This window comes from Phascolarctos cinereus, unplaced genomic scaffold, assembly GCF_003287225.1.
Source record: "Phascolarctos cinereus isolate Bilbo 61053 unplaced genomic scaffold, phaCin_HiC Scaffold_3;HRSCAF=262, whole genome shotgun sequence".
NCBI classification, from domain to species: Eukaryota; Metazoa; Chordata; class Mammalia; order Diprotodontia; family Phascolarctidae; genus Phascolarctos; species Phascolarctos cinereus.
The window spans coordinates 55,889,595-55,910,103 of NW_027555736.1; the positions used below are offsets into that span (position 1 = coordinate 55,889,595).

Genomic DNA, 20,509 nt, shown 5'->3' on the forward strand with positions numbered 1-20,509 from the left:
CTTAAGATAGATGTTATAGCTGAAGATTATACCCTCAACTTGCCCATGAGGAGCAAATGGATTTGGTCAAGGTGATGGTAAACACCAGCAATTGTAGTGGTGCCAAAGCCAGTCTGTTTGACCAGGGAGGAAGAGTGTTCTGCAATTCATGGAAGAAGGAATGTTAGATTACAGTAACACACTTAAGGTGTCTCTGATTCAAACAAATCCAGGATGTGGAAGGCTGCCTGCTTTTTAAAAGAAATGGTCAGTTTTAGCCACTTTTTTGGGTTTTTTTTCCCCTTCCCCTTTCTTTTCTTTTGATAATCATGAAAATGGGTTAGACCTGGATACAACTGTGGACATTATTTTAGTCTGTGGAATAGGCTCTATAGTGATTATAGGTAATTTTTCAACAATCCAATTGGACATACATGATATTCACAATTTTTTTTTAATATATTACTAATTCTACAGAATGTAAATGACTAGGTAACCACAGTCCAAGAATCACTCCAAGAAAAAGCCTACTAGGTGGCAGGATAGTCACATTTGGACTGTAGCCAGTCAACAAACATTGAAGCTGGGAGAGTTTGGCTTAGGAGTTGTAGTACTGAGTGGATATCCATGAGGATGGAGAATCCTATCAGACCCATTGTTATGTCGTTGAGATGAATCACTGCCACTCTAAGGATTCCCTTGGCATTAAATAGCTTTACAGCAAAGGGAAAGCCCCCAAAGTTTATGCAAAAGATACCATGAGCTGTTGGGGTGGTCCTTGTTTGTTTTCTCCAGGGTCCCAGTGTTTTGTGTTTGTTTGTGTGTGTTGTTTTTTTTGCTTTGTTTTGTGTGCTGTTCTTTGTGTTGCTGTTTGTTATTATGTCTCTATGTGTGTGTTTTTAAAGAACAAACATTCAATAGTTTGTCTGTTCCTGCTCCAGAGACCTTGCTTGGTTGTATCAAAAATGGATAATTTTGAAGTTGAAAGACTTGCTAAATTGTTTGGAACATTAAATGCTTGGATGGTTGTGCACCATGCATACTGTGGTGCAGCTAGGAAACAAAAACATTACAATTATGCCTGATGGTTAGAAAAAGCTGTTGACCACACTTTGAAATTGCTGATACATTTGCTTTCATTGCTGGCAGCTTTCAAAGGACCCTCCTAAGCTCTTCTATTAAATACATTCATTGTTTTCATTTTTTTTTCTTCTGCATGTATTGTCATAGCAATTATGGGCATGATATCCCAGTGACAAATGGAAAACCTGGAAATTATAACACATGGTAAAATTGTCTCCTTGTTAATGGAAATTAACTGGCTTCCAAACAAGAGTCCATTTAAATAAATGAGTGAGTTAATAATATCCTACTGTGATGTGAAGCTATTCAATGGCATTTATACACACACACGCACACACACACACCAGCTAAAAGCTCTCAAACCTGGCCAAAAAAAAAAATGAAAGAAAGAAGAAAAAGTGGAGGCACTTCCAAAATCGAACTCATTCACTTAGCAAATTCTCATTGGAATTGTGACCTGTGAGGCCTGGCAGAATACAGCTGTTAGACAGACAAGCCAATGAGAAGTGCTCCTCAAAGGTCTGCCCACACATGCCTTATCTCTGCAACATTCAAAAATGTTCACAAACTCCTAGCACTGAACATCACTTAGGGCCCAACTGTAATGAGAAAGTTCCTGGTGGGTCCAGAGAAACCTAAGAAAATCTTCACTTTAAATAAATGAATGAAGGCAAAGGAATCCAAATGGAAAGCTACAGCTACAAAAATATGACTTTCCACTTTGAAAATAAATACGTTTCCATTTATTAAGAGCTGGTGTCGATGCTGATCAAAATATACATCCTGCAGAAATTAAGCAGAAACTAAAGGAAGTTATATTTTGTTTTCTTTTTTCCTGGTTTACTAAAATACATGTGTACATTGTTGGACCTCTTTTTTTTTTAAATAATTTGTCTTTCTGAAGTACAATTCATTTGCTGTGGTGACCATCATTCTCCTCAAAGACAGAGAGGAAAAAGAGACACAGGCTTCTTAAGGAGTCTGGCCACTTACTCATTTTGGCTTTTGGCTTGTTTAAGGGACTTTACTTGACAATGGAGAAAAAGGAAATGAAAAAAATATTTTTCTAATAAATAAAAATAATTTTAAATGCTAGAGGCTATACATGACTAATTTTAGTATGTTCATTTATAAATGAAATATTTTTCCCCCAAAGTACATGGAAGCAGTATTGAAGGCAGACAAAAGAGAGAGAGAGATCTGTCTACTTTATTTTTTTTCTCTCATAATTCTTGCTTATCCTAACTTTTCCACCAGTGATTCGGCATGTAAGAGGAAAAAAAGTCACATCACCATTTATGAAGTTTGTCAGGCTTTAAAAAAAATTAGTTCTGGTCTCCTGGGAGTCAACATTCATCTTCAGCTTCTCTGATTGGTGGAATCAAGCTGCTTGTAGATTTATATTGGTTGATCTGGTTAGCCATGTGGGTGCTCATGGGCTTGATTTGAATGTTTCTGGGATAGGCATTATCCGATTCATCTGTAAACCATTTCTTTTCTGCTAAAGGGCAAAACAGGTAGAGAAAGAAGGAGGGAAAATAAGAAGTTTAATTAGTCCTGTGGCAAAGCAGTCAGAAAGTTCATTGAAAAAAAAGGCAATCGATAGAGTTTGAGCTGAGTAATTACTAAGAAGTACAGAGCTGGTGATAAAGAACCCTGGAATCTTGAACACATCTGTGATGAGACTGCAGCCAATAGTTAGAGAAAAGTGGTAAGGCAGTCTTAGGAAATCAGGTATGTTGGCCAACTGGAATGAGGGTGAACTCTCTAGGAATTTTCTCTGGAGCCTGAAGGCCTAGGAGGTTCTTGTAGGGCCAAGCTGGATATGGGATATAGGTTATTACTGAATATATCCAGCCCTGAAGAATGGACTATGAGTTCATGGATTCGAGGGGAGTGTTGACAGAAGATAGCCATGCACCACTGAGTAATCTAGGAGCCTTGTTCTCAGGCATTCTGTGTATTCTTTTGCCTTCACGTTCATATTGTACGCTTAATGTTATGTCTGCCCAGGGCCACTGCTTTGTGTTATCCATGGTCAATTTTTGTTTTGTTTTGTTTTGGTTTGTTTTTTTTAGGAAATGCATTGTTTTTGCTGACTGTCTGTTCTGACCAGAGGTAGAATTTGAGATAGTGGACAATGTTACCAGAGCCAGGTAACATTGAAATGGCTTGTAAGGCAGTAAAATTGAAATAAACAAATTCCTAGTGGAGATGGCTCCAGAGATGCAAGCGAGAAAAAATGTTAACAACTCAATATGAATCATGGCTTTTGAAAAGAGTTCAAAGGATCAGGTGATTTGGAGAGTTAAGTAAGAATGCCATAAAACTAAGACCCTTCTGGCAACATGACCATGTTCTTCAGTGAATTCAGCCCAAATCCCTACCTTAATTTTTAAAAACACAATTTATTCATTTACTTTTATTCATTCATTCATTCATTCATTTATTTATTTGTTTGTTTGTTTGTTTGTTTGTTTTTAGCACAGATTGGCTAGACAGAGCCACAGCTAGGGCAGCGCTAATGGGACTTTGCCACAGGGAGTCACATATGGAGGGCAAGGAAAGCACATGCAGTACTTCAGAAGCTAGAAATAACAGAGCAGCTAAAATAGAGAAGTACCCAAACACGGGATCTGGGGTGAACTCCTTCTCCTCTTACTCCACCCCGCACCCCCAAGGTGAAGGCATGCTTCAGGCCGCTCACCCCAGGCATAATTTATGGCTCTACTTTGTGGTAATTGCTCCAGGTGCAAAAACACCTCTGCATCTGAGGGATGAACCACATGTATGGATGTGAAAATGGTGGAGAAATAGCTTGTGGTGTGGGGACCGTGTGCCTTGTTTCAGTATTTAATCACTCATTTTCTAATGAGATAGTATTTGTAAAGGCCTTATACAGGAATCTTCTCTGGAGCTTAGTATGTACTTAATAAATCCTTCCTTCCTTCCTTCCTTCCTTCCCTCCTTTCTTCCCTCCTTCCTTCCTTCCTTCCTTCCTTCCTTCCTTCCTTCCTTCCTTCCTTCCTTCCATCCATCCTTCATTCCATCCATCTTTCCTTCCTTCCTTCCTTCCTTCCTTCCTTCCTTCCTTCCCTCCTTCCTTCCCTCCTTCCTTCCCTCCTTCCTTCCTTCCCTCCTTCCTTCCCTCCTTCCTTCCTTCCCTCCTTCCTTCCCTCCTTCCTTCCTTCCTTCCTTCCTTCCTTCCTTCCTTCCTTCCTTCCCTCCTTTCTTCCCTCCTTCCTTCCTTCCCTCCTTTCTTCCCTCCTTCCTTCCTTCCCTCCTTTCTTCCCTCCTTTCTTCTTTCCTTCCTTCCTTCCTTCCTTCCTTCCTTCCTTCCTTCCTTCCTTCCTTCCTTCCTTCCTTCCCTCCTTCCTTCCTTCTTTCCTCCCCTCCTTTTTTCCTTCATTCCATCCATCTTTCCTTCCTTCCTGTCTTCCTCCCTCCCTTCTTTCCTTCCTCCATTCCCTCTTTCCTTCCTTCCTTCTGTCAACAAGATCAAAGGATCCTAGAATTAGAACTACATCTTAGAGGCCATCAAATGCAACTCCCTCAATACATGATGAGGGAACTGAGACATAACAAGTTAAGTGATTTGTTCAAAAAACTATTCTTTGTATCGAGATGGGTTTACACCCATCATGCCATATTCCTCTGGCTTAAAAATCTACCTTTAGACAAGTAACAGCCTTCCAAATCTTCATCTATATCCCCTGGTACATTTCCTTTAAAAACAAATTATTAGAATGATTTGTTGGCTCTAATTTCTCACTTGGCTTGTTAGTGTGTGTGTGTGTGTGTGTGTGTGTGTGTGTGTGTGTGTGTGTGTGTATTTACAAACTAAATACTAAAATTCAATCCTAAAATATTTCGAAACAGGAGACCCCAACACAGCAATGCTTTTCTACTGGTGGTGAAGTAGTTGGAGCCCCCCACACACCTTGGCTGAAGGTAGGGGTGATTTGGTCCAAGCCACACCCATTTTTGTTCAGCCCCCTGGGGCCCCCTCAAGTTGACTTGCCCCTCTGCTTTCAATCTCTCTCCTCCTGCACCCCACCCCCACCCCACTCTCATGCTCTGGCTCTCTCACCTTTTATAATTAAGTTCACTTTGATGTGAACAGATTGGAAGATCGGAATTCATAATGTTACATCCTGCACAGTGAAACTAACTGATTAAGTGCTTTAAATTATTCTCCCTGACAGAATGATAAAGTTACAATCTGTTCTGAGATGATCTACAGCTTGCCAGACTCCTACAGCTTCTTTCTACATTCATTTATCTTTTTGTCAAGCGGAGGGTTGTTTTTTTTTTTTTTAAGCTTCAATTCCATAGATCTTTTAAAGTCATCAGCACATCTGAATTATTAATGAGGCTTTGGAGGCAAAGCTCCTGATGGGCTGGTTAAAAAAGGCTGTATAAAAATCTGGGACTGTGTACACATCAAAATAATTTCAGCTCCATTTAAAAAACCATTTAGTTCAAGTGTGACATAGATGAACCATTATGCATTTGTGGAAACCAATTTTTTTGTGATCTACGATTAAGCTAACCTTTCAGAGAGGTGTAAAGTGCGATGGTTATCATATTTTAAAAGCATTGCTGGATCACCTAAACAATTTCAAACTAAGACTTTTCAAATGGCTTGTGCATATGATGGTTTTGAAGGGAGGTAAGCACTGGAGCTGTGTTAGCCCAGCTTGGGCTAGCTTTGATTTGGGCCCCACTGGGACTGAGCTCATTTTGCTGAGAGTATTTAGTACAAGGTTGGGTATTTCCAGGCTGGAGGTGAGAGGGAGCTCTGCTGATGTAAACCATTAGGTCTTTTTTGGCAAAGGGCCTGAGACAGCTGCAATTTGCTGAAATTTTTATAACTGCTACGGAGAATAATTGTTCAAAATTTAGTCTTTACAATTCAATTCACATTGGCATTTTGACCTTTCACGGCACAGAGAATATCAATTTCCTTCTGCCTTCCATAATCAAGGTAGAGCGTCCTTGCCCATTCTCACTTCTTTTTCTCTGTTTCAATTTCTTATCATTTCTATCAAAGCCCCAAACCCCAACTCATGCTGAGGCTATCCAAGTTTTCCCCAAAGTCAAGGTCAGGTTTGTACTTTTCCTGGAAGTTACAGAAGAGTCTACCTTCACTGAGCAATGCCAGCTTATCCATTAAAGCTATCTGGATAAACCACATGCCCGGTTGAGAACTTTGAGGGCATGGAACAGACAAGAAGTGCAAATATCTAAGTAGATAGATTGGATGTTTAATTTAATTAATACATAAGAATGTAAATAGAAATTATGCAAAAAATTAGATCCTAAATTGGCATAAAACAAAGGGACACACATCAGCTATTTCCATTGTTGCTGACACCATTCCAACTCCAATGTACCATGGCTCAAGCTGGGCCAATTCTGTAAATATTGCCCCTGCCTGTACTTTAGGATGGATGTGTCCATTTATAAAATATTATATTCCTTGAGTTGCTTCTATTGCAAACTCCCTGATCATTTTGCTGAAGTGGCTGGTGGCAAATTTCAGCCATAAAAATACTATCTTTCTCTCCATGGAAGTTATTTCAAGTGGAGCAGAGTCATGAGGGGGAAGTAAATTTGGTCTATTAGTTCTTTTCCACAGATGAAGTAACAGAGGCAGTGGGGTGGCGGAAGAAGTGCCTCTAGAGATAGAATGCAAAGAAGGCATAGCCTCTTGTTTGGCTTTCCTTGTGACTCTAAAGTGGCATCTCAAGACTCTTTGGGCACTCACACCATGTATCACTGGCCAAAAACATTGGCTGGTATGGTGTCTCAGGGAGGTGTTTACACTGGCTTGTCAGGGTTAAAAAACAATTCTGGTGAGCTTCTGGTCATAGAGTCATAGAACCATGGAGCTGGAAGGAACATTCGAGATCCTTGACCCCCATTTTTCAGATGAGAAGATTGTGACCCAGAAAAGTGGAGTGACTTGTTTGAGGTCGCAGGGGCATCTCCAGAGGCAGAGATGGGATGCCTCAAACCTGATTCCCAGTCCCTGATTCCCAGTCTAATCTGCTTTCTACTAAACACAATCATTTGTTTTCCACTGTTCATCTTGACGGGTTTAGCATTATAGGATTTTGTGAATTATCCCTCATCAAAGGTGATCCATGTTTTATCAGTACTAGTATATTCACATAACAGCATGGTGATAAAGTTTCTTCTGGCTTCTTGAGGTGAGAAATGATCCGCTGGTAGAATCTACTGTTTTGTATGACATATCTACATGGGAAAAGGAGGAAATACTGGTCTTTCATGCTTCCACTCTGACAGTTTTCTCCAGGTATGTTCTTGGTATGTTCTTACCACCAGATCAATATGAGAAAGATTACAGTATTTGAGAAAAGCCACTGTGGGCCAACTGACATTCCATACCCTCCCTATAGCAATGGAATTAAGAGACGAAAGAAGGTAGCTCTAAGGGTTCCAGTTACTGATTTAAAAAAAAAATGGCAGACATCTGGATGAGGCATCTGCAAAGGCCAACCATTCTGGTTCTTATGTAGGAACAATGAGGAGTAAAAAGGAAAAAGGCTAACCCAGACCACCAAGGTGGCAATTCTGACTAAGGAAGTGCTTTGGGAGATGGGAGTGAGAGCGAAGAGTGGTTTAATTTGCTAAGCTGGACCCAAGGACCTAAGGACTCAATGAACAAGGATTTAGTTTTTTGAGTAGACCCGAGTGCTCTCTGCATGGCAGAGGGAAAGCAAGTGAATTATTGGTATAAAAGTCTAAAAAAAGGAGTTTGCCAAAGTAGACTTTGACCAATTTTTGTACTCTGCATTGAAAATACCAGCTATGTAGCTTTCCTGGGGTAGGGGCTACTTCGAGGAATCAGAGTACTGGACAGAGTTGGAAGCTCCTACCAGAAGAGGAAACAGGAGGAGATCTTCTTGAGAAAACAGGGCTCATGACCCTTACACTCTCCTCTGTGCCTCTGAATTTGAGGTTTCTCTCCCATGAAGAGCCTGACGCCAGGAGGATGAGAGGTCATTGGCACAAAGAAGATATCACTTAGTCTCCCACTATAACTTTTCTGTCTTTGTGTGCCTTTCTCTGATACAAGATCCCAATGCAATGAACATTTATTTAGCATCTATTATGCAAGACACTGTGCTAGGTGCTAAAGATACAAGGATGAAAAATACCATGCCCTCAGAGGGCTTAAGAGCTAATGCTGGGGATAGAGAGGAGGGAGTATAGAGAGGCAGAGCATATGACATGTGCAAAAATATATAGGCAAAATGTGATAAGGGCAAAGATGTCTGAAACAAAGCTTTCTGGGAAAATTCAACTTGATTACAATAGGAAATGTGGATCCCTAGATCTATTTCATTCCTTTTTGTTTGTCCTTCTTCTTGAAGAGGCTCATGACATCAGGAAGGTGATATCATGATTTGCAAGTGAATTGGATTTGAGTGAGGGAGGGCTGTGCAAAGTCACCAGCCTCACTGGCTCCTCTGGAGCCATTAGGGTCCAGTGGCAAGATATAAATCAGGATGACTGGAGATGGCTCCAGTTGCAGTGGGAGACCTTGGCCTTTTTAAGCTAAGATCTTTCCCAGGTCTCAGTTTGACTCAGGCAATGCCCATTCAGAGATTAAGGACAGGTAAGAAATGAGGCAAAGTATGGCCTCTTTTAACTAATTGAAAAAAACAAAAAAAAAAACCCCAAAAAAATGAAATCTATCTGGGAGAGGAAGCCCCTCAGGGTTTCTGGCCAAAACAGAAAAAAATTGCTATTTATACTAGCTCTGAATCATCATAGCCCAAACAATGACCAAGTGAGGCTTGGGCTAAGACCTTGTTGGCCAATGGATGACAGCCAGAGTGGATAGGGTCTAAAGTATGGTCCTTAAAAAAAATAAAACCCCAAGATATGTTGCTAGGTTTCAGTGATCAAAATTTATAATCCTTTGGGCAGAACCCTCAGGTAAGAGTATGATTCCCTATGTGGACAGAGGGCAAGGAGGGAGGGAGAGGAGGAAGGGAAGAAAGGAGGCAGTAAAAGAGGGAAGGAGGGAGGGAAAGAGAGAAGGGAGGGAAGGAAGAAAGGAGGAAGGGAGGGAAGGAAGGAAGGAAAGAAAAAGGGAAGGTAAGGAAGGAAGGGAGAGAGGTAGGGAGAAAGGAGGAAGGAGGAAAGGAGGGAGGGAAGGAAGAAAGGAGGAAGGGAAGGGAAGTGAAGGGAAGGGAAGGGAAAGAAGGAAGAAAGGAAGGAAGAAAGGAAGGAAGGAAGGAAGGAAGGAAGGAAGGAAGGAAGGAAGGAAGGAAGGAAGGAAGGAAAGAAGGAAGGAAGGAAGGAAGGAAGGAAGGAAGGAGGGAAGGAAGGAAGAAGGAAGGAAGGAAGAAGGAAGGAAGGAAGAAGGAAGGAAGGAAGGAAGGAAGGAAGGAAGGAAGGAAGGAAGGAAGGAAGGAAGGAAGGAAGGAAGGAAGGAAGGAAGGAGCAGGCCAGTTGGGTCCCCAGTGGGGCAGCTACTACTTACTACTCACAGATCACTGTTTGACCTTCATTCTTGAAAAGGACCATGATGTGAGGAAGGTGATGTCATGACTTGCAAGTGAATTGGATTTGAGTGAGGAAGAGCTGTGCAAAGTCACCAGCCTTACTCTCTCCTCTGGAGCCATCTGGGTCCAGTGACCAGATATAGATCAGGAAGTCCTGATCTATATCAGGCTGAGTCCCCAGGCTGACTTGGCCAAATCTGAACTCCACTTGTTTCTGAGTATCCATCTAGAAGTCAGAGGACCAGTTCTGTGGTAGAGGTAATTGGGTCTGTCTGCTAGTTCTGCAGATTCTGACAGCACTGTGCAATTTAGTCTTTTCACAATAACTCCTCTCAAGAGAACAGAAAAAGGGGGAGGGAAAAAAAAGATGCAGCAAAGGCTTTTTGGAGTAATTGGACCTGTTTTTCCCATACCACAAGCTGAAGCATAGAGATAAAATATTTGAAAGGAAAGATTTCCTTTGGATAGAAACAACAATTGAGAATAACAGAAGGATAACAATGAGCTCCTGCCTTTTAAAAGCAAAACCCAGTTGTTGAAAACCTTGTTCTTCTTACATGAAGTCTCCCGAGTTTTTTGTCCTCTTCTCCAGCCTCCTCTCTTTACTGTGACTGCCTACCAAGCCCTCCTCTTCTATAGAGCAGGGAATCATTTTGCACAGAAGTTAGACTATTTTCATTATCTGGAACTTCTTTGATTGCTTCCAGAGAAATTTTTCAATGTGAAGAACATTTTATTTGAAGGGAGGAAAGGCTTGAGCCGTGATTAGGTGGACATTGCAGCCTGCCTTGCATATTTGTAGTATCAACATTGTGTCCTTCTCCCATTTCTTCTCCTTAGGGGCTCGAACCAGAGCTGCATGGTGCATAGATTTTTGCTTGCGTTTTTGGGGGGTATCATTGTAGACTCCAGTGAATTTTCCATGGACAGAATGCAGAATGCAGGAACCCTTCCTTGTGACCCACTCCATAAAGATATCTGAGCTAAGAGCCACTTTTTTTTTTTTATACTTTGAGAAAGAAGTGAGTGGCTGTATAATTGACTGAGACATTGGCTTTCGCTACTCCTTGTCTTAGGTAAAGCCTGTAGTTTTTGTCCCACCATCTCTCCTCCTGGAGGGATATTGTTAGAGAAATGTGACAGACTGATAGAATTGTCTGTAAGAGAACAGATACCCTTTTTTTCCTCTTACTGCTGCAGAGCAAGCAAAAGGTTCCCTCCTCCACACCTAGTCTCCTTCCAGACTCAGCTCATCACTGTCTTATGTGAGGCCTTTCCTGATCACCTCCCTCCAGGAGCCCTTATCTTACTCCTTCCAATAAGCTTCTCCTCCACCTATTTTACATGTCTGTAGTTTCTCCTAGTAGAACATAAGATGCTGGAGGGCAGGAACTGTTTCACTTTTGTCTCAGTGCTTGGCACATAGCAGGTGCTTAATAAATGCTTGTCAGTGAACTAATCTGTACCTAAGGTGGTCCCCTTCCTCCTCTGAAAAGGCACAATTCTTCTATCCCTGCCTCATTTTAGAATCCATACACCAGGGTAGAAGATGGAGCTATCAACAGCTTCAGCTGAGGGGCTGATAGAGTATGAGGGACTGATGAAAGTAAATCTAATAGGCTAATTTTAAATAGCAATTATTATTAGACTTATTAGTGACATTTGAACTTTCAGGGTCACAAATCTTTATCCTTTTATTTATTTATTTACTTTTGGAGAATCCTCTGCTTTTGCACAAACATTGGTTTTTGTGTTTTGAACTAAGGAAGGCTCTTCTTATACACCTAGATTTGGCCACTGGGGAATATAAGTAATCCCCAAATCTTATCTCAGACAAGAGTTTTGACTTCATCCCAATCACTAAAAAACTAATGACTTAATCAAGTCCTTCGCATTTTAGGATAAACAGGATTTTGTACCTTGAACCCATCAAATCATTTGATGGCCTCTTTTCAAAGCCAAAACAAATGGGACTGAATGAATAGAAAATATCTTCTATCTTAGACTAGAGGAAGTGATTAAGTGAGTTTCTGGATGTTCCCCTTGGAAAAGTGCTGTTTTCTTTCAAACTAACTTTGAAGCTCGTTGCTTCCATATCCTTACTTTTTTGTTTGTTTGTTTGTATGTTTGTTTTTGGTGTTGTTTTGTTTTGTTTTTGAAATGAGTATGAGAAAGTACAAGGCACGTGCACTCCTTTCCCTGAGTAGACAGACACACTCCTAAAAGAGGAATGTATAAATTCTACCAGAGTGAGGAGAGCAAAGACTGGTGGAGAGGACATTACTGGCTCTTGGAAGGCACACTTTGCTGTGATTATCTCACTGGCTTAGTAGGGCTCCTCAGTAAACAAAACAGTGTTTAATTTATGTTTGTTGAATTGAATTTCCTTCCATCAGCAACACTGAACACACCATTATACAAATACAGTCAACTCTCAATTATCTGTGTTAATGGAGAACAAGGTTAGCTCACAGGTTTAATGAAATGTACAGATAATCCCCAAATCCCATCTCAGAGGAGAGTTCTCACTTCATCCCCATCAAATCACATTAGAGTCACTAACAAGGAGCTACATTGTTGTTGTTGTTTTGAAATTGAATTAATTCCCCCTTTGTGTGCACCCAGCCTCTGATCAGCATTCACTGTGGGCAGCAACACATTGAAAAGGCAGGAGAGAGGAGTATATTTAATGCCCAAACCAAATAACCAGTGTCTAAATAATTGAGAGTGGACCAAAGTCTTATATGTCTAGTCAAATCACTTCTAGATCGAGGGCATAGCAAACTAACACACGTGTGAACATTCCTTTTGGTCATTCAAAATCGTTCCTCCTGCTTCCAAATAGTTTTTTTTTTTTTAAAAAAAAAAGGAAGAAAAAGTTAACAGAAAAGCAGGTTTGCCAGATGGAAAAGCTGCACATGTTTTCCAAAAAAAGGTTTATCAACTGGCATCATGACTCGATTCGGTAGCTGTTGCCAAGATAAACAGAAAGATGTTCAAGATGTGGACAGACTGATGATGGAGAGGATGGGATGGTGAGGAGAGGACTGAATGAAGCCAGGTCTCAGGAGAGGGAAATGGTGGGACAGTGAGGACACGTGCAGATTCAAGGTAAGCTGGAAAGAGGTGAATCACCCAGGGAAAATACAAAAACCCAAGACCAACAACCAAAACATCCAGAGGAGGGAATGGAGAAGGAGAAGGGGGGTGGAGGAGGAATCCAGCAAAGGAGCAGTGCAGCCTTATTGCTCTTGGCCACTTGGGAGATGGGGAGAAGGGAAGGGACAGAGGAAGTTGGGGGGAGGGGAGGAAGCAAAGAGAAATAAAACCACAAAAAATAACAATAAAATAAACAAAGCCATAACAGAATTAAGTTTGTAACTCCTTTTTTTTTTGTTTGTTGTTTGTTGTTGGTTTTTTTTTTAATTTCACAAGTTTTCACAAGGACAGCGTTATAGAAGAAAACCCACAGCAGAGGCTAGGGCATGCAGAACCATTAATTATCATACCTTGGCCCATTCTATTCATCCTTGTTGCACTTTAGAGAGAGAAGTAAGCTCTGTAAGTTTTACAATGCTTTTAAACTGTCATATTTCCTGTTGACATCTTTAACTGGCACATCCTTGTAGTTATAAATGTTCTGAGGGCATAACTTTATAACCTCCTTTGCAAAGGATGCATGAAAAAATTTTCATGATCCAGAACTAGTGTATATAGAGTTATAGATAGTTATAGATAATATTATATATAATCTCTATATATATTTAAATGAAAATAATTGGAGAATACCTTCCACTCACAGGGTTTCTAGCCCATCTTAATATACATACATACATATATATGTGTATATATGTGTGTGTGTGTGTGTGTGTGTGTGTGTGTGTGTGTGTGTGTGTGTATATATGCAGGTAATTACTCCCCCGCCCCCACCCATAATTGTTTGAACCCTGTACTGCTCCTATTCCGTGGTGCTGGTATGGTTCTAGGGAGGTGCCTGCCGGCAAAGCCTCACCGGGTTTGTCCATTCACACAGCAAGCAAATATCAAAAAAATATACATATATCATGCTTGGGAAAGTAGGGGAATCAAAAACTGTACTCTGAAATATGAATCATAAACCTCTTCCAAGCTGGTACAGCTATGGCATTTACTCATCCCCACTCCCAAGTTCCCCACCCCCACCCGTTACCCCCCAGCCCCATTTAAGAGAATTAGGGGAAAATCCCCAAACAAACCAAAACATGCTTTCCTAATCACCCCACTGGCCTCTTCCCACTAGCTATCCAATCTCAAAAGATGCCAGAGCTTGGCAGTAGTGGGAAAGGCTGATTTTTAGGAAGCATTTCTGTGACTAGTTGTCAATAGTCTGGCCAAAGACCACTGAATTCTGCATTTTTGGGTAGGGGGGAAGGAAGTTTAGAGGCCCTTTAACTAACTACTATAAAAAAGAGGATGCACCCCAAGATTTTGGCCCATTGTGCTCCTCCTTGACTAGGTCTGCAGGTGCCAGGTTTTTGGTTTTTTTCTTTTCCTTTTTCACTTGCCTAATGAGAGTCTTTCTGGATGAGCCAAGGAATGAAGAGTATTTGTGCTCCTTTAAAAAAAAACTCTTAGGCCAGGGCTTTTTAAACCCTTTCAATTCCCTTGGCCAACTGGGGACGATGCTACCAGAAGCCACGACTTCTCAAGGGCACTGGCTGCCTTTGGTTTTTTGTTTGTTTGTTTGTTTGGTTGGTTTTTTGTGGGCTCTGCCTCGATCTCACTTTCTGATTTACTTTTGCTCGCTGCGACCTAGAAAAATATTATCTGTTTCTTGTTTTATCTTCCTTGGCTGTCTCATTGTATCAGACCCACACAGTGCCAGGGATCAGGGCCTACACAAATCCACCAATTTGGGGGGAGAGGGTGAAGATCCCCTGAGGATATGTGGAAAAATACTTGCTCTTTTCTGAGTGTTATTTATTCTGTACATAAGGTGAGTGATTCACCTTTGAAAAGATGTAAAAGTCCCAGGAAGGCAGTTTTTAATGACTTAACATCTGATATTTATGATACATATGGCTTTTCATCCCAAATGTCAAAAGGAAAAAAAAAAAAAAAAACAGTTTTCTATGTGGCAGCACACAGAGACAGACTAACAATTCAATATGCAATTAGACCCTTTTTACTTAAATTAAATTACTAGAGTTTGCTGTCTCCATGAATGGAATACTGTTATTGTTTCTTTAAAAAAAAAAGTGGAACAGAAATGTTTTCCAAAAGAAGAAGATCATGAAACAGAAAGGTCTTAAAAGAGGAATCCCTGATGTTAGCTTGCTGGACACAGGTGCTCCATAAAAATCCAGGCAAACAGGGGAGGCCTGTCAAATGCTTCACACTGTTATAGTTGGGAGAGTGGAGACAATCACTTGCTTTTGTTTGCTTCTTTCAAATAAATGCACAGATTTCTTGTGAGTATTTAAAAAGAATACCCCCAAAGCACCCTGATACATCAGCATTTCTGCATTCTAGAACTTTCTGGGTATAGCTCTGCCTTTGCTAAGGAGTGTTCACACTGAATAGCCTCTCTCCACTAATCTGTAAAATCATTTCTGCAGTTGAGTTATTTATGTTTTTAGCATGCCTATGATTTTTTTTCCCCCTAGACTCATAAATAACTTTTGGTCCGTCTGTCTGCTTAGTTGCTGTTGTGCTTAAGGGTTTTATGGTGGTAAAATAAAAATGACAGTCACATGCACACTATCATACATATGCAAAATATGTGTATAAAAAAGGGGAAAGAACTGGAAGGGGAAGGACAAGGGAAGTTACTGTTGGGAACACCAACTGGGGAATGAGTGGCAGATACAGTTTCACACACGGTGGGAGTGGGTATACATATTAAAGTCTTTCCTCCTGCACATACTTCTGTTTGTCCCGAGAGTCCCTGGACTTGGGGCGGTTCTGCCGATTTGCCGTGGAGGGGATGGAGTGAACAGAGGAACTTTTCTTGCTGGAGGACTGGGAGGAGTGAGAAGAGTGAGAGAGGCTGGCCCTGGACTGTCCAGCATTGTGGTCAAACTGCATCAAACAGAAGATCAGGTCAGTGGGCACCAGCTCAAACTCATACGGAGGGTTGGTGATGACGTATCTGGAAAAGAAATGAGAAAGGGGGCTTCAAGGACACATGGATTGTAGGCAGTGTTTGACCCTGTTCTCTTTACCTAGTCGGATAGGACTTACCTCTGCCAACCCTTCAGAGGTCTCCTCTAAGGTGACCTTCCATCTACTTTATAACTCTCTCTATGTACTGATGTCTCCCCAGTAGTATGTAAGCTCCTTGGGGGCAGGAACTGTTTTTGCTTTTTTTTTTTAAATTCCCAGTTCTAGGCACATTGCCTAGAAGTTATTGTTGTTGTTGTTGTTTTAATCCATTAATTAATGGCTTCAAGAAACCATCCCATCTAGTCCCTTGCCGTCATGAAAGCTAATTTTCTAACCCTTTAAAATTGTGATTGTTCTAAACAGACTCCTTCTCAAGTTTCAGATTTTTGGTTCATACATGGAGCCAAATGTGGAATATGGGAAAATGACCTGTTACTTGTATGGTCTGCTTTGATTCATACCCTTCTGGTTCAACCAACTCTTGTTTCTTCAGCCCAATCCCAGACTATTTCTTTGGGCCTTTTAGGTTCTTTTTCCTGTAGTTAATTCCACAAAACCCATTTTTCTGTTTCTGCCCTGTGTTCTTACAGTTCCACAAGAAGAAAACCCTTAGCTTAATTCTGATTGGGGAAGGTATTTGACATTTGAAAGTCAGGTGGCCTGGACTATATCTTTTGTTCACAGATATACCATAAAATCCCCAGATAGCCCTGGTTCCTCACTAGTGAACATATGACAAAGGTTACATTTCTGTCAACATTATAATCAGACCCTTAAACTAAACATCATTGGGGATTCTCAATGGTCAAGGAGTATAACACATAAACCTATCCCCAGACTATCTTTTGGTATAATGGAGAGAATCTGGAGGTCAGATGACCTGTTCTTGGAATCACACCTCCACCACTTAGCACCTATGTGACTTTGGGCAAATGACTTAACCTTTCTGGCCTCAGTTTCCTCCTCCTGAATAAAATGAAGGAGTCAGATTAGAGGAACTCTAACTTTCCTCCCAGCACTAAATCTATTACCCTGTGATCTTTTAATATAGTAGAAAAGACACTATACAATGCCAAATATCCAAATAACTGAATTTTTCAGATTTTTTTAAAGTACATATGGGGAAGGGAAGGGAGAGATACAAGAGGAAATTAAGCTATGTAAAAGCAAAAGATACACATAAAATGTATTTAATAAGCAGGTGCTTTGTCTATAAATACATGAAACACATGAATATTTGGGGTTATGCAAACACAGCCAGACATAGCTGGTGAGATTGAGGGTACATTTTTATAGATATGTACGTGTACCAATATTTCCTATTCTGGCTCACAGGACGTAATAAGCATTCCCCATTTTGCTTTTTCCTTATTCCAATACCTCAATCTGAGATGATTGTTTAAAAGAGAGTCTTTTCATGCACCACCACTTATTTGGTTTGGGGTGGGGGGAGGGAGGAAGGGCATTGGATCTCTTGAGAGGAGAGCCATTTTTCCACTGCAGACATGAGCCTCGCCTGTGGCTCTCCCCCTGTGCCATTTGAGTGGGCACCTACTACTCCACACCTGGAAGCAGCAGCAGAAAGCACTCACCGTTTGGTGCACTGGCTCGGTGTGCTGAGGTGGGCATCTCTCAGCCGGTAAATTCCAAAGCAGAGCATATTGTAGGTCTTTAGGGCTTTACAGAATAGATCACCATAACAGCCACCATCCTAGGAGACAACACATGAAAAGAAAAAAATATATATATATATATATATTTATATTTATATATACACATATGTAGGTATACACATATATATTGTATATCTCTATATATACATATATAATTTTTATTTGTCTGAGAATACAGAATAAGGAGGAAAGAAATATGTATTAAAGAATCATTTTAGGGATGAGGGTATGACCCTTCAGACAGAATGTCTGTGCCAATGGGACAACCACAAAGCAGTCACCTGGTTAACAGTTTGTATTAGGTTGTGACAATCTCCTGGAATAGGCAATGATGGACACAAGCTGGGGTGTTCCCCAGAAACTTCACCTGAGCAGGCCTGGCCAAACTTGGGAGAAGAGCAAGCGAGTCTGATTTTAATTGGAAGCCGAAAGCTTTGGGGACTGAGAGCTTTCACTCAGGAGAAGAAGAGAAATATGGTCTCTTGGAAAGAATGATTAAACTTTGCTCTGGCTCTCAAGAGCCCACTGTGCTGTGCTTTGCTTGATTTGATGGTGTTGTCAAAACTTGCCCTAGTGATAATTAAAACCCCAGTAAGGAGGAGAGATGCCACCAAGCATGAGGGTGACACTCACTTGCAGGTAAGGACTGTGTGAAAAGCACAATTTGCAGACCTCGGCTACGGCAAGGAGAGGGTGGGAGGGAGTGTGTTTCCCAAGAGCCAAGGTCTGAATTCTGAATTACTGGCAATCACAGCTCTGATCATTTCACAATTGCCTTCCACCTGACTGGGACAGTAAACACAACCATCACTGGCCAACATGGGACATGAAAGCAAATCCAATTGTTAGGAAACTGAATTGTGAATTCAGTAGATCTAGGAAGCAAGATGACCTCCCATAGTTGGTGTTAATCCAGTGGTTTAACTAGGGGAAAATGTATGCCTGGCTAGCACAGTATCTTATCCTACTACTACCATCATCATATGGAATCACATAAGAGAAATGGCTGGTGGCACCAGATATTTGTTTGAGATAGCAAGACACAGCAGAAAGAGAGAATGCTGGGATGGAACTCTGAAGGCCTGCTTTTGTGTCCTGGCTCCTCCATTCACTAGTTTGGGGACACTGGGCAGAACATTTCTATATCTTTAAGACTCAGGTTCCTCATTTTTAAATGAGGGCTAATAAAATTTATGATCCCTTTCTGGGAAAATTTATTAGATGGATCAACTGAGATAATGTATGAAAAGAGCTTGGTAACTGCTAGTGCAAAAAGGGCCAAAAGGACATGGGTTCAATCTTACCTCTTCCAAGGCCCATGTTACCTTGGGCAAAGTCATTTGCCCTTTATTCACCCAGTTTTCTCATTTGTAGTCTAGATGGCCTCGATGGTCTCTTACAATTCTAGATCTGTGGTCTTATACTCCTAAGGGCTTTATGAATGTCATCCACTTACTTCAGCTGAAAAGTCTAGACTGGCACGTGGGACTTTTGCAGAGATACCTTGGTCTTTGTCAACACTGACCCAAAGTATTTCCTGGTCAGGCGACTGCTAGCTGAGGCCAGCTAAGAGTCAGGAGATGAATAATAGAAGCATTTGGTGGAATTTCCAGGAGAAGTTCCAATCAGGAACTACCTATCTCATAGAAAAAAATCCTGAGTAGATCATTGACCAGGGAGGCAGATAAATGGAGTAGGGAAGGAAAATGAAATACCTGATTTCTTACTGTTTCATTAAAAAGTGATGGCAACTGGGCAACTCATTTAACCCCATTGCCTAGCCAAAAAACAAAACAAAACAAACAAACAAACAAAAACAAAGAATCTAACATTCAGGTGGCACAGTGGATAGAGCTCTGGCCTTGGAGTCAGGAGGACCTGAGTTCAAATCTGACCTCAGACATTTTACACTTAACTAGCTATGTGACCCTGGGCAAGTCACTTAACCCCCATTGCCTCACCAAAAAGCAAAAAACAAATAAAAAAAAGTGATGGCAAAAAATAGGGCATTACCAAATGGGAGGTGGGGTTCAGAAGCTTACCCCTAAATCTGCAAAAGGCCCATCCAGCAGGGCTAGCTGTGCGACCCGACATCGATCCCTGTTGGCCAGTGTCTGTGGGGTGCTGTAGCCACCTCGTAAGGCATTTTCCTCAGCAATCAGGGCTTCCAGCTCTGGAGTCGCTCCTCCCGTGACCAGCGTCCGGATCAGGGTAAGGATGTTGTCATTGAAGTATGTCTAGGGACATGAAAGAAGCTCTCCTTAAGCAAAAACACCATTAAACTCACAACAGCAGACATTCAAATTACAACTTTTCTGAGTTTCTCCTGTTCAAAGTTCTGGCCTGTCTCTTCAAATAATTTTATGTTGGAAGTGAAAAGACAGCAGCCTCCAATTACTCTATTCCCTTCTATCCCATTAGGCTGCAACACTAGAGTCTTCCTTTTAAAGACCTATTCAGGCAGATTTTTATTAAAGAACTAAAATTTGAATGATTTATGTTTTCCATAATTGGTGTTAGTGGCAAGACAAGAATGCCCTCCATTTCTTATCCCTTCCTGGCTAACAAGGAGCTTAAGGAAATGGAATTATAAAACTCGGGCTCTGTGGGGAAGCTTTGCTTGGGCTCTAAAGGCACTATTTACCCCCAGCTTAGAGGTCGAGAAAGACTGGGCTAGCTCTAGTGACTGACCACCAATGCACCAGAGAGAGAGCGGCTTGTATACTCTGCTGATGTTATGATGTGTCACTGGGCCAGGCCTCTGGGAGCCATCCAGAGGCCATGTGGTAAACAATTTAGGACATGTTCTGCTAATGTTCAGACATAGACGTGTGTATCAATTTAAATACCCTGAATCTGTGCCAGATAAATTTATGATGAGCTGGGATCCTGCTGTTTCCTTTTAAAACCTCTAGGGTCTAGGCTAAGTGTGGCTTATTAAGGAAGGCTTCCTCTCCACTGACGCTTTGCCAAAATCCATAAAATCACTGGTCTGTGAGGAAAACAATGGGCATTTAAAAATTAATTTCATGCCAAATGAGTGCCTTTCAAGCTTGATTAAAGTGACATAGTCCAGTGTGAAAGGGG

General features: G+C 41.2%; 1 protein-coding gene across 5 annotated transcripts in view; it reads right to left on the reverse strand.

The window, feature by feature from the left end:
* Positions 1 to 2,253: 2,253 nt before the first annotated feature.
* KCNMA1 (potassium calcium-activated channel subfamily M alpha 1) overlaps positions 2,254 to 20,509 on the reverse strand; it is a 909,315-nt gene continuing 891,059 nt past the window's right edge. For 3 of the 5 annotated variants that reach the window (XM_021006026.2, XM_078150866.1, XM_078150868.1), the window contains 3 exons: positions 19,465 to 19,659; positions 17,342 to 17,460; positions 11,949 to 15,735 (listed from right to left, as the gene is read on the reverse strand). In XM_021006026.2, coding sequence (XP_020861685.1) covers positions 15,486 to 15,735; positions 17,342 to 17,460; positions 19,465 to 19,659 — 564 coding nt within the window. In that variant the 3' untranslated portion in view covers positions 11,949 to 15,485. Of the gene's footprint in view, positions 2,561 to 11,948; positions 15,736 to 17,341; positions 17,461 to 19,464; positions 19,660 to 20,509 lie in introns of those variants that run through there. The other 2 variants (XM_078150867.1, XM_078150865.1) reach the window with 1 other exon arrangement.